The sequence below is a fragment of the Plectropomus leopardus genome, chromosome 5, assembly GCF_026936395.1.
Source record: "Plectropomus leopardus strain MGB_pleo_1.0 chromosome 5, ASM2693639v1, whole genome shotgun sequence".
Classification (NCBI taxonomy): Eukaryota; Metazoa; Chordata; class Actinopteri; order Perciformes; family Serranidae; genus Plectropomus; species Plectropomus leopardus.
The window spans coordinates 27,905,551-27,919,987 of NC_142180.1; the positions used below are offsets into that span (position 1 = coordinate 27,905,551).

General features: G+C 39.2%; 1 protein-coding gene across 7 annotated transcripts in view; it reads right to left on the bottom strand.

Moving 5' to 3' along the window:
• unc13a (unc-13 homolog A (C. elegans)) overlaps positions 1–14,437 on the bottom strand; it is an 83,341-nt gene that overhangs the window by 40,348 nt on the left and 28,556 nt on the right. For all 7 annotated transcript variants that reach the window (XM_088077872.1, XM_088077878.1, XM_088077877.1 and 4 more), the window contains 18 exons: positions 12,612–12,839; positions 12,174–12,315; positions 11,080–11,249; positions 10,797–10,912; positions 9,219–9,382; positions 8,953–9,106; positions 7,491–7,559; positions 7,041–7,130; positions 6,712–6,846; positions 4,524–4,657; positions 4,294–4,379; positions 2,818–2,944; positions 2,619–2,715; positions 1,694–1,837; positions 1,502–1,579; positions 692–769; positions 368–456; positions 98–244 (listed from right to left, as the gene is read on the bottom strand). In XM_088077872.1, coding sequence (XP_087933998.1) covers positions 98–244; positions 368–456; positions 692–769; positions 1,502–1,579; positions 1,694–1,837; positions 2,619–2,715; positions 2,818–2,944; positions 4,294–4,379; positions 4,524–4,657; positions 6,712–6,846; positions 7,041–7,130; positions 7,491–7,559; positions 8,953–9,106; positions 9,219–9,382; positions 10,797–10,912; positions 11,080–11,249; positions 12,174–12,315; positions 12,612–12,839 — 2,248 coding nt within the window. The remainder of the gene's footprint in view (positions 1–97; positions 245–367; positions 457–691; positions 770–1,501; positions 1,580–1,693; positions 1,838–2,618; positions 2,716–2,817; positions 2,945–4,293; positions 4,380–4,523; positions 4,658–6,711; positions 6,847–7,040; positions 7,131–7,490; positions 7,560–8,952; positions 9,107–9,218; positions 9,383–10,796; positions 10,913–11,079; positions 11,250–12,173; positions 12,316–12,611; positions 12,840–14,437) is intronic.

Sequence of the window (14,437 nt, forward strand, 5' to 3'; positions counted from 1 at the left end):
ACTCATGACCCATGCAGGACATGCTCCTGAACATTTCATAGATAGACTGCATGTGTGAAAGAGTCTTAGACTTCTCTAAAATGGCAGACTGCCTCACTTGCTGTCCAGGAACTCCATGATGGGCTGCAAGACGTTGTCAGCATCCTGGGCCACGCTGCTGGCATTTCCCACATTCGAGGTCCCCTTCACCTGAGCCAAGATGTCTCCCATCTGCTTCACATTCTCCTCGATGTGAGGCTGGAAACTGCAGAGAAGTAAAGGAGGCTTTTAACCAAGCCTGCAGTTGGTCTGTCTAAATATATATCACATTAAAGTTGGTCTCATGTGAATAACTTTGTGTGTGAGTGTTGTGTATGTGTGTTTTTACCTGACAGCAAAAACCCTGCTGAGATCATCCATGACATTGTTGAGCTTAACCTGCAGGTCTTTCAGGATATCGCTGGCCTCCACACATAGCTGAAGTACATACATAGAAATGAACACAGAGCTGATTGGAGTGACTGACATATATTGTGATTGTCCAACTGAATTTTTGATATATTACATTCTTTGTGTGACTTTAAATACCAGTAAAAAAGAAAAAAAAACAAAACAATAAAACGAAAAAAACTTGAAGTTGGTGAATAATACCAGTCTGGAGTTGAAAGTTATGAGAAGACAGAAAAAAAACAATAAAAAGAGAGTCACTCACATCTTTTCCACCCATGGCTTCAAACATCTTCTCCAGCTGAACTCTCAGCTGTTGGATGTTGTTGATCAGGATGCAGGGCTGAGGACAGAAAGAAAGAGGACTTAAAGAAAACTGTTCATACAATAACCACTAATACACAACAGTTTTATTTATGATGCAACCAAAATCAGTGTTAAATCAAAACTAAAGTATATTTTATTCTTTTTTTTTTAGGAACAGACATGACTGACACTTGAAAATCCATGAGTTTGTCAAGTCTTTTAATGAAGAGAACTTTTCGGTCCTACTTGGATCTTCATCAGGTCTAAATGTCCGAAAAGGTGAAATCACACCTAGATTTATACATAATGCACACTAACTGTATGAATATAAAGTATTTGGATATAAATATGAATTTGATATAAAGAATCTTGTTTTAATGTTTTTAAATCAATAGAGATATATTTGAAGTTTTGCAATTTGGCCTCGACATCACTGTTTTTCTCCCCCTGTGTACTGTGTTTTTCCTGTGTAATTTATTGAATTGTTGATTGTTAATACTTTTACTACCCTGAGTGTTTAAAAAAAACGGAGTCAGCCTATTTGCTGTGCATTATGTGTAAATATAGGTTTGGTCTCATCTTTTCAAACATTTTGACCTGATGAAGATCTAAGTAGGATCAAAACATTGTGTCTATTAAACTTGTGTGGCATGAAATGAGTATGTAGGCATTACTTTTTTCCTCGTGTACACTGGTTTTTGATAACCTTGCTCATATGAGATGTACATATAACCACCCTCTCTAATTTGTCAAGTCTTCGACCGCTCACCACTTTCTCCATGGTGACATAGTTGGCAAACAACCTGGAGATGATATCAGCGTAAGAAAGGAGCACGTTGCTGATGGTCTGAAGGGAACAAAAAAAGAAAGACCAACAGGCTGTATTTAAAACTAGATCTTAAAACCCCTTTGTTGTACATTGATTTTGTAAAGGTATGATTTCAAAATCAACTGAATTTACCTTTGCAAATCGCTTCATGTAGTGTCCTACGATCTGCGGATCTGGACACTCTAGCTTCCTGATGATCTCGAAGCTCTGGTTGAGCTGGGAAAACACGTCCACCACCGAACAGGAAAACAGAGCATGTTCTGATGTGACCTGGAACTGTGGGGCAGAAAAAAATGTGCAAGAAGATTAACAACTGGGAAGAAAATAATGGGCGAAGAGGCATAAGTGATTAGGAATGAGTAGCAGGTGAGAAGATGGGATTCGAGGGAGTGACCTCTGGGCCTAAGACCATATAGATGGACCATTAGACGCTATTTTAAACTGGACGCTTTATCACATATGCTGTGATTCAGTCTACCTAGAGCCGAACAGCCAGTCAGACAGCCATCCAGTGACAGGTGGGAGCTCTTGTCTGTCTCGCTGTAATTGGCTGCTGGCTGGTGCCTTGTCCCTAATTGGCTAAAGGTGAATGCGTAGGTGCTCCTCTGGGGAGTCTGGATAATGAGGTGAAGGCGGCTTTCCTGCCGTCAAAACTCTGAAAAAGGGTCATTAATTCACAATATCCTGCTGTCACAGAGTAGTCTCGCTCCTTAAGTACATGCACGTATCGACCACGCTTCTTTAAACTTCCAAAGAGTCACTTTACAGAACGAAGCACTTTGACTGAAACATCCTCTTAGCCCAAACACACACTCTGCTTTGAATCTGTGTTTGTGCTGCTGTGTCCATGCTGCTATTGTTGGCTTTGAAGAGGGAGGAGAGGCACGGGGACGTGTGGGTGGCAGAGCTGGAGGGAGGATGAAACTTTGGCTGATAACTTTTGAGTGTGACAGAGGAAGTACAAAGGATGGATTACAGTAATTCTGCCTGAACAACAACAGTGACTCAGCGCTTCCAGAGGAGTGAAGGGAAGATAAGAAGAGCTAGAAACTCTTACCCCGTCTTTTTTGTCTCTCTCCAAAGCACCATGCAGAAAGTCCCGTGAAACTTCCTCGTTTTCATCCAGCCACTGAATGACAAATGGCTCAAACCACCTGTGAAAAATGAAAAATATGTTTGCATCAAACAAGATGAGGATTTCTGTTGCTTAATTTTTACTTTCTATTTTCAGTAAAACTTGACGAGTAGCCACTCACGCAGGATATTCAGGCACTCTGCTCTTGAAGAAGGGCAGGTCTTTGCAGTACTCGTTGTACAGCCACTTAACTTTGAAGTGCAGGTTCATGTAATCTGCACTCTTGCACAAGCGATTTTTTTCATGTTCTGGGACAAAGAAAGAAATGCATGCTGAGTAAAAAGCACATTTTTTCTCCCACTGTTTAAGCTACTTGCAGTTTCCACAGATCTATTGTGTATACAGAGACATTAACGCAAAGTCTACTACACCTCGGCACAGACTCGATGAATTATTAACGGTTTAATTACAAGTATGTCAGGACAAAGGTTGTCAGTATTAAAAATAGAGGACCAATCATATCCAACCTCATTAAAGCAATCAAATATTAGATTTGAATATTGTATGACTTATCAGGCTTTGCATAATTTGACAAACCCTTTTCACAAGTTTTTATCAAAACCAAACTTTGTCTGTAGACAGGGACATTTAGGATCAATTTTGTAACCTTAAATCTTAAGCTTAAAGGGTAATTAACAATTTTTCCAATGTTTTGTGTCTAAGTGATTAATAGAAACATCAATTTTTGAAACTCATCCAGTCGGCAATCACGAAACAGGCTGCAAAGTAATCCTTCATAGCACGTGTGTAATAAAGTGCTTGTTTTTGCCAGTCTCAGATTGTTATCCTAAGTTTTTGGAAACATTATAAACAGGATGTCTACAGATATAGAGCTTTTTATTAAAGAGCAAGACATTTTGGTTTAACCAAAATCAGCCCAGACATTGCTTTCACCAAACCTACCAGACTCTATAAAAATAAACAGTAATATAAACTCATCATAAAACACACTTTACTGACAGAGTTGACAGAAACAAAACAATAATTACAAAAACCTTTTTGACTTTTGAAATTAAATATCAGTATCAAACAAAATGCTGATTTCTGCTGATATGTATACATATATATTTGATGGTGCACAAACTAGACTGACCCATTAGTTGCTTCGATACAAAAACGTAGGAAAATAGAGTCCAGGTTGAAAAATACCAGAGTTACCCTTTATGATATAAGGAACGCCATTAAGACTAACAAGCTGATATCCCAATCCATTTGCTAAATTGTCACAAAATCAGACACACATGCTTAAGAATAAAAGTTGTGCAAAACTTTTGGCTGTTGTTGCTTGCCACATATTAGGATGTTCATTGACCCTCCGTCTGAAACATTCCTCCCAAGTTTCATCCAAATTGAGAAAAGTTCAGTCAAATGGCAATTAAAACATTCTAGCGTTACCATGTTTACAACTAAACCAATAAAAACAACTCTTTGTATACCATCACAGCTAAACTCCTTCATACTGTTCTGCATGTCTGCATGTACTCGGTCATTAGTGCCTGAACCACAACATCGAATATAACGGCTACATTTCTCTAACAAGTGCTTTGACAAGGCTCGGTCAGTTCAGAGGTTCAGTGTATTATTAACTTGCACTCACCCTCCATTGCATACTTCATATCCTGAGCAAACAGGTTCCACATCACTTCAGCGCTGATTTTACCCACGTTGAGCTCCTGGGGAAATCTTGATGGAGGAGAGATGGAAGAGAAAGGCTTACTGTATGTGCACTTAGAGAAAGAGGTAATATGAAACTGAGCGAGCAGATAAAAGCCCAAGAGAAACTGTGGAGAAAAGGGGAAAACATATTGGAGTGGCACAGACACTTACTGGTTTAGGCAGGGAGTGTAGGAGTTCTTGTCCTCCTCGATAATGGAGACGATAAGTGTGATGAGTTTGGACCAAAAGTCCAGATTCTTGATGCTGGGTCCCTGCTCCTCGGGAGGCACAGCACCCTGTTTGGCCTGGAAAAGCAGTGACACACACACACAAACAGTGACTTGGCAATAACGTGCATTTGTGTGATCTGATCACAACTGGGTAGCGCTAAATGCATGTATAAATGGCCACCAAGATTCATTTCTGATCTAAATACTCAAAACACTTGCCAAAGTGGTCTGGGATGTATTTCACCACATCATCAGTGCAGTCCGAACAGCTCGTTTTGAAAGGCCTTCGAGTGAATAACCAACCTGTTAATAGCTGACTGTTTGATGTATAAGCTAAGGCTTTAGCTGGAGATGACGTTCAGCTGCGGCTACACTGCGTGACTGTACTGCAGCAGCCTCCCACTCAAGCTGGATCCATCAGTAGTAGCTGTCAACAGCATCATTAAGCCATTTACTACACTGACAATGAAGATTCAGTATCTCATGTGGCTCAAATCTCAGTGTGAAAGCCTTAGTTAACCCCCTGCAAAACAGCTTTTTATTTATTTTTTTTTTTTTGCACAATCCTGTTTCTCTCCTTATATGACTGTCTCTTTCCCCAAAAAAGGGGGCGCAGCTTTGGTGATGCCAGTGATTTGATACTGGTGATGTTTTAATGGTCACACAATGCAGCACTATATATTAATTTAGTAACATCAGCCATGTTTGGGGATGTTTATGAAAATATTTTTAACAGCAGGCAAGATGTATATTCAAAACTTTTCCAAAACATTATGTTAAATTTAAAGCATTTCCAGCCCTGAAATACTGGTATTGTGATTTCATAACTTTTTAAGAAATTCCATGAACATGATCATGAACACTGGATAAGATAACCAAGGGGCCAATCTGGGTTAATGTGAATTTTACTAAGGGTGTTTTTGATTGAGAGAGAGAGAGATGTTTTGGAGGGAAATCTTGACTAAGTTGTAAATTCAACAACTTATACATATTTAACATTTGCTGCTCAAACAACTTTAAACACTCAGAATATCAACTGTCTGGGCAACTTCTTTGAAATAGCTGAAGTTGTGCTGATAGACAAAAAAGACTGAGCCGAGCACCGCGGGGGTTGAAGAGTGAAGAACGATCTTGCAGAGATTTCAACAAAATATAGCAACGTCCCTCAGGATGAAATGTTTTATTCAAAGAGAAAAATGCTTATTTGAAATTCATGGGGGAGTCTGAATGGAAGCTGGCGCTTTAATGAGGACTCAAAGCAAGTTCTAGAAATAACAGTTGAAATCCGATGCAGGAGTGATGGATGGGAGAGCCGGGCCCTGCCCAGACTGAGAGGATAATGGGGACTCACCACACACATAGATGCACAACACATGCAAGCACGCACAAAACACATTTTACACAACACTGGCAATACAGACATAAAGCAAAGAAGATATCATATAAATTCCTCCTTTTAATGATTATAACCAAAACTGCTGACCAGTTTTTAAATGATTAGTAAATCAACACTTTCAGTGACTTTGGAGTTTGGCAGTGATTTATGTTGCTGCTTCCCTCGGAGACTGTGAACCAAATTACAGCCAAAGAAAAAGAAAAGTACATCAATCAATGGACATCTACGACAGAGGAGGAAGAGCTGGAGAGAGAGTGGGACACGTTCATAATTTCAGTTTTATAGGCTATCCTTATGTGTTTGACTAGATTTTTTTCCTCTTATTTTGGTTGACTTTTTGTCTTTTTGTCTTACTTTATTATGCTTGGAACTATTATGGTAACATTATTATTATTATTATTATTAGTAGTAGTAGTAGTATTATTATATAAGACTTTTCAAGCATAAGCACACACTGCTTTCCAGATTATAAATTTACAGTATAAAAATTAAAAACTCAGAAACCCAAACTCTTGAATTTAAAACAGATAAATGTGCAAATGGAAATGCATATAAAAAACATGTTGATACTTGAATAAGCACATATTAAATTTGAAATGACCTTTGTCAACTGACAATTACAGTCATGCAAAAAAAAAAGTAAACTGGAATTTGCACATTTTGAGAGGAAGACAGAGAAAGACAGACATTCAGTCACGCCTACACAGATATTGAATAAATAGCTTCTTCTTACCGGGTCTGTCTGATACTCGCGGCTGTACAGCTCGTGACAGTTATTAAAGATGTACTCGTAGGTGGAGTTGAGACAGGCTTTCACACAATCCTTCACTACCTGACTGGCTCTGGGTGGAGACTGAAGCTCTTGGACCTGGATACACACACACACACAAAATCAGAGAGAGACTGGTAAAGTAGAAATGCAACAAAATTAATTCAGCAAACTATGGCATTTCAGAATGATCTTGTTTGCAAAGAAAAATAAATCAAATCAGAGTAAAAAGAAACTGACTGAGTTCATAAAATACGGATGAAAATCAGCTTTGACAGAGGAAGTGACGGTACCTTCATTCTGAAGAAGGTGATACTGGTGAGGAGGTCCACTGTGGACTTGAGGTCCTGCAGCCTTTCGGGACTGCTGGCAGGGAAGTTGTTCTGCAGTCAGACGGAAAAAACAAAAATACAGTGAGGCACAACACAACAAAAGGCATCGCATCCATCTTTGTCCACTGTGTGTTTTGTGTGGCACGATGCAGCATAGGCAACACTTATTACTGTGTGGGTGTGCAGTGTTTCCTGAATGTGTCTGTGCATGTTTCAAAGGAGCTGTCAATCTAATTAACACATCCAACTTTGTTTTTCTCACAAAGAGAAAGATGAGGATGAGAAAAGCAAAGGAGTACAGTGGAGAGAAAGAAGGGGTGTGGGTTAATGTTCTACTATGCAGTTTGACTATTCAGCCACTATTAGTGGTTAATGTATGAGTGCAAACAATACGATGGAGAGAAATCTTACACGATACATGGACAGGTCAATCCTCAGAGAGTTGTGAAGCTGGTCTAGAAGTTTGACAAATCGCTCTTTCTGTGGGAACCACAACACAGATTTTAACATTAAAAAACATATAGCACACAAATCACACTGCTTAAAAACATAAAGACCCATGAGCACCAGGATAACAAATGAGCATGCAGCAACTAGCCGTAGGCCTCCGCAAACCAATCAAGTTGCATTTGACATCAATATCTGTCCAGACTCATATGTAGCCATGGCAGTTGACAGTGCTTAAAATATAAATATTTCTGCAAAGAAGCTAGATAATCTAAAACATGAATGTTTATGAATATGCATCTTCCACCCAGGAGCACAGAAGATCTGTACAATCAGCACAGTTTTAGGTGGACACCGAAGATTAGTGTCATTGATACAGTATCTGACTAAATGTCTCCCCTTCTATTCCTGAGATATGGTGTTGAATAATGACCAAAAGTGTCATCACTTCGTCACGTATTACATTTGACAATAGTGTGAAATTTTGTCATAACTAGTGTATGAGTTATTGAGTTACAGACAAAAACATGTTTGGTGAGGTTAAAGTGACCTTGACCTTTGACGACCAAACTCTAATCAGTATATCAAAAAGTCAAAGTGGACGTTTGTGCCTAATTAAAGGGGAATATTGCTTTCAAAAGAATGAGACCAATGCAAGCTGACAGTGAACTTGACTTTTGACCACTAAAATCAATTCAGTTTATAGTTCATAGTTAAATCCAAGTGGACATTTGTGTCAAATTTGAGGAAATTACCTCAAGGCTTTCTTGAGATATTGCACTCACAAAAATGAGACGGACAAAGTTATTGTTATTTGACATTTGACCAGTTAATCAGTTAATTGAGGAGTCCAAGTGGATATTTGCACCAAATTTGAAGGACTTGCCCCAGGTCTTCTTGGACATCATGCTCATGAAAATGAGATGGATGAGGTCACGGTGACCTTGACCTTGACCTTTGACCACTAAAATATAATCAGAGCATTGTTGAATCCAAGTGGACGTTTGTGATGGATTTAAGGAAATTCCTCCAGGGCCTTCTTAAGATATTGCATTCTCCAAAATTAGATAGATGAGATCACAGTGACCTTGACTTTTGACCACGAAAATCTAATCCATTCACCACTGAGTGTAAATGGAAGTTTGTGCCAAATTTGAAGAAATTCTTTCAAGGTGTTTTTGAGGTATTGTGTTCATGAAAAAGGGACAGAGGTAAGGACAGACAACCTGACAACACTTTCTGGCATGGAGGCACAAAAAAAGAAATTATTATTGAAAAAAAAATTACATAAAAACTAATAGAAATTGTTGGCTTTTGTTTGCAAAGCAAGAAATTTTGATGTTTTTGTACAAGCCTTATTGTTGTATTTAGTTGATATAACTGTTGCATGCATTTATGTTTGCTGAATACTTGTTCAGTGACTCACCCCAAAGTTAGAAGCAGCAAAGCGGTCGGAGGCAGAGACGTTGTTTGTCGCCTGCGTGGTGTGAGCGTAGTAGGCATTGATGTTAGCCAGTAGGGTACTCATCACTGCAGGTACACCTGGGCACATGTACTTAGATGACAGGCAGGCAAAGTGGCTGAAAGAATACAGAGAGACATTTCATTAAAACTACCAGCAATGCACACAATGTCTTTTTTTTTTTTTTAAATAGTCATATTCTGAAGTCAAGCTTTCAGACAGTAACATACGTCATGGCCTGATAGATGGACTCCACTCCATAGCGCATGGCAAACTCATCTACAATCTCCTGGGGAGTCTCCTCAAAGTAGACCTTCCATGCATCATCCCCTTTTGCATCAGGGATCTTCACTACACCGTTGTTTTGGATATCTGTCACATAGTGAAACAGGTTCTACAAAAAGGAAAATAGGAAACAAGTTAGAGGGAGAATTGAAGGACTCATATATAAAAAAGGAGAAAGAGAGAAAATAGAGAATAGGACGGAAACAAAAAGATAAATATCAAAAATAGAGACTGTCGCTTTATCAGCACATCCTTCAGTTGTAATCCTAGATTCTGTTATATTGTGCAAAAACAAAGCAGACCTATGATCTGTTTATCTATAAATGACTGTGCAACATAAATATCCATTAAACAACAACACAAGGTGCTGGCCTCACTACTCAACCATAAAGAGTTACGCTGCTGTAAAAAGTCGGCTGCGTGGTTTATGACCACTTATGTGCAGCAATAACAGCGGTCATTTGTCAGTTAAGGTTGAGCTCTGCTGAGTAATGGGCCGAGTAATGACTTCACACAAGCTTGTGATTGGGCTGTAATCAATCAGCAGAGTCCTCCAAGCAGAGCCAGACTGGAAATGTGTCTGATGTCTTTGCTATTGGAAGTGATCTTTATGTTGTGAGAGCAAAGCAAACTTCACGGCGTATTAACTTAAGTTTCGTTTGGAATGGATCTGAACATCAGTCGAGAAACTTAACCTGTTTGGCATCATGGCTCATAAGGATGACTTTAGACAGAGATACTCACAGATGCACAGACAAACACAGTAGTAGAAAAAGTCCTAGAAACCCCAAGTAACGGTAACAATGCATTGATAAAAAGCAAAAACTCCCTTGTAACATTTAAAAAAAATTAAAACACAGTTCACTCAACTTGTGGTGCTCAAAACACTGCAAAAAAAAAAAAACCCAAACATTCAACATTCCAGAAATCATGACCCGGTTACTCAAGATAATCCACAGAATTTGTTCTGAGCAGTTTCATGTCTATTTTCTTTCCATTAAACTACCCATGCCAAGAAAGGAAGTGTGCATCTGACCTAGTACCACTAAGCTAGCTAATGTTACAGTTCAGCCAAAGACGACACATTTGATGTTTACATCTCGTGCTGTGATGACCTTGAGTTTCTCGTCCATGAGTAGATCCACACTTCCCTCTGCGTGGTGATATATCTGGAGTAGTTTGTTAGAAAGGAAACAGTTCCTGCATGAATCTGCTCACTACAAGGTCTGTGGATTATCTTGAGAAACCAGGTCATGATCTCTGGAAAGAGACACTGCTGTTGAATTTTTCAACTGCATTTGGGGTCACATTGGGCACCACAAGCTGAGTGCCATCGAGTTCCATTATATTCAAAAGAAGACGGACATCTCTACAACAATGGGCAAAAAACGGCAAAATAATCTAGCACTACAGGTAAGAAGAAAAATATGCATTTCTGACTTTGGGCCTGAACTGTCACTGTACAACTCTAGATGTGTAGTACTACTTTCTCCCTCTTGAAACACACAAAACACGGAGCTTACTTCATGCAAACAGGTGTACTGAACGTGATAGGGGGCAACTGTCTCCTCTCCTTTGATCTCCACATTAATATGCATCCGGATAGCTCCAGACACAGCTGACTTGTCTGTTCGCTTGTCTGTGAAGAGCGAAAGACACACAGCAGCACACTTAGTGAACTGAAAACATCTAAATCAAAGAAGTTAAGTCAGTTATACAAATGCAAGGTAATGTGAACTACACAGCAGGAAGTGGTGGCATCAATACTGCATGTTGAAATAAATTCAACAGTGTGATTCGACTGACCCAGATTGTACCAGACATCCATCTCTCCGCTCAGAGTGCGGACCTCGATGATAGTTTGACCAAGGAAGTCGTCTGACTCCCGCTTGAACTTCTGCTTCACACGAGACTTAATGTCGTCATCCTCGTCCCACACTCGCACCTTGATGCGGTCTGAGGAGTTGTGACATTCACTAAAACACACAGAGCCAGCAAAAGATATTAAATATAGTAGTTACCTTGACAGCTGGCCAAGAGGACCAGGTGGATTACTATCATGACTCATTAAATATCAACAGTGAAAGCAAAACAACTCTAAACCAAAAAAACATGAACAAACCTAAATATATTATAACAGCTGCTTAAATGTGACAGTTTGCTAGTTTTCTTTCACCGATCAGCCCCTTCAGCGATCTCATCAATTAACACAAATTTAATCAATCCCCAAGAATTTTGAGCAACCTTGTCACTGCAACTTTTGACTAATATTTGTAGTATCCCATGAGTCACCAAACTCACTTTCTTGTTTCTGGTGTGAAGATGCAGACATATGCAATAAGAACATCTCACATTTACCAACAAACATAACTGCTAAAGATCATGAAAGGCAATTTCCTGATGTTGTGCACGAAAGTGGGGGTTGACTGTTTTGCACCAAATGCAGCACAAACGAAACACATCGATTGGCAAACACTTTTCTACCACAAAACAGATAATGGCTAAAATGCGTGGACACAGACATGACAAATCACCACAAATGAGGCTGTTGCATCCAGACTTATTTGCACAAATAGCAGGAACAATGGTGTAGTATACATTTTGTTGCAAAAACGGTCAAAAAACTTTGCAACATGAATCACATTTTTTTTTAGAAAAGCTACCATAAATTTAGGCATTGTAGGTTAAACAATGCCTAAAAAAAGCCTACAAAATCCTGAAGGGACTGAGTAATTGAGAATCTTGGTGATGGTGATTTACATTTTCAACTGATATATGATTGACTTAAGAGTAAATTGATTATCTGGAAAAAAAAAAATAACTGACAACGCAATAATCATTATTTGCAGCCTTAACTCTTAGAAAAATGTCACATATGTGTCCAAGCGGTCCTGACTCACAAATTAAAAGTCTCCTCCCAGACAGGGTTGAGGTTGCCGTAGATGGTCTTGGTCCTCTTTTTGGTCTTTCCCACCTGGACAGTGACATAAGGATCACTGGAGCCAGTTTTGTCCTTGGCTTGTAGACCTTGGGCACACAACACTAGGAAGAAGGGGGGGAAAAAAAGCCAATCTGGTCAGCTACTGTGTGTATGTGTGTGTGTGTGTGTGCGTGCGCGTGCGCGTGTTTGGATGCAAACAGACGCCTGTTAAATCATCTGACCTTCTGCTCTAATGCCCCACAAACGCCACCTGTGCTCTCTTCATACAAACGTCAGCTTGTCTCTTTTTATAGACACAAACACCTGACACGTGCCGTCCCCTCTGACTTTGATGCTGACAGTGGAAGCCAGCTCCATTCAAAGCTGCTGTATTGTACTAATATGATCCCGCTCTCACCTGTGATGCTGATCTTGGCCGACCACTTAGAGGTGCCGTCGAGCACGCTCTGTTTGATCTGCTTCATGTGGGTGACGTGGGTGGCCTTGATGATGGCGAACACCTCCTGAATGAGTTCGAAGATCTCTGGTTTGTTCCTCTCGCGGATCTTCATGCGGTCTTTAAGAACCATGATGATGTTCTGGGTTCGGTCCTCTGCACCGTGTTTGGAGCTTTTTTCTGCTGCTCCTGGTTAGCGTGAAAATTACGTTGAGAAAGGATTAGATGTGTAAAAGCAAACAGAAGTGGTATCCTATTAAAGCTGTCCTTACAGTTATCATTCCTTCATGAGCGATAACAATAACAGAGCAGAAAGCTGCATTAAGGATACATGTCTATGAGTTATATAAAAATTCAAAACAGAGCAAAGAAAACGACTGTGCAGGTTATGAAAATCTTGGCTGTATTTCATGAATGAGAGGCGGACACATTTGCAGAGCTATAAAATGCTGAGTAAAGGAGAGATGGAAAAGACAGGCGGATGACAACAAAAGACAAATGGCTTTTAATATCCTCTCAAGAAAACAAGGAAAATAATACAGTAGCAGTGAGAGAAGGAGGAGGGGGACACTGTGCTTGGCAGTGACAAATAGCCATAAAAAGAAATAGATGGACTGGATAGTTTACTAATATTAATAAAATAAAAACAGCAGCACTGACACAGCAATAAGTCTAAAACATAAAGTCAGCATATGATTGTTCAGCTCTTGTTAATATTTTATGATATATTTTAGCATCCTTTCTTGTTGAACACCATGTGAATACAATGTGGCATCAAAGCCTCAGCTCTTATATATATATATATATATATATCAGAGTATTAGTGGTTATGAGAAGCCAATCTTAGGCCAAGCGGTAATAACATATTTAAAGGAATAGTTGAAAAAAAGGTTGGGAAATATACTTATGTGCTTTCTTGCCGAGAGTTAGATGATTGATACCACTCCCATATCTGTACTGTAAACATGATGCTCGCATGTCAGAAGGAAACTAATCTGTACAAAAAACAAATTAAAACTTCTTCTTTTAACCTTTGGATAGCTGTTTCCCCTGGTTTCTAGTCTATATGCTTAACATTTGAAAAACTCAATGTCATTTTCCAGAAATCATGACGCAGTTACTCAAGATAATCAATAGACCTTGTTGTGAGCAGTTTCATGGAGGAACTATTTTCTTTCAACTAAACTACATCTCGGTCACGGGTGTCGTTTGGTTGAAAGAAAATAGTTTCTACAGCAAGGCCAACCAATCAATAACTTTATTTGTCACCAGTGGGGAAATTGGTTAATCAGCAGTGATAAAACACAGGACACATAAGACATCAATGTGACCAAAAAAACATAACTGTATAACATCTACAGCGTGTATACAAAATAAAAATACTCAGTCAACTAAAAAGACGAAAACAAACAAAAAAAAACCGCAGCAAAACCATTTGTAAGATCTGTCGATGATTTTACTCAAGTAACCGGGCCATGACTTCTGGATTGAGCCATCACTGTTGAGTTTTTCAAATTTATATTTTTGGCGCTTTGAGCACCTCAAACTAAGTGCCATTTAGTTCCATTATATTTGAGAGGAGGAGAACATTTACAGCTGATATCTCCAACACTCTGAAACTCACCCACCAAAACAATCTAGACTGATAAAAGTAGCACTACAGGTGAGAGGAAAAATATCTATTTTTGATTTTGGGGTACACTCGCCCTTTAAAATAGTGACAATGATAGTGGTATTAAGTTGTGTGTTGCATGCTTTAAACCACACCATCATAATTTTAAGCCAGA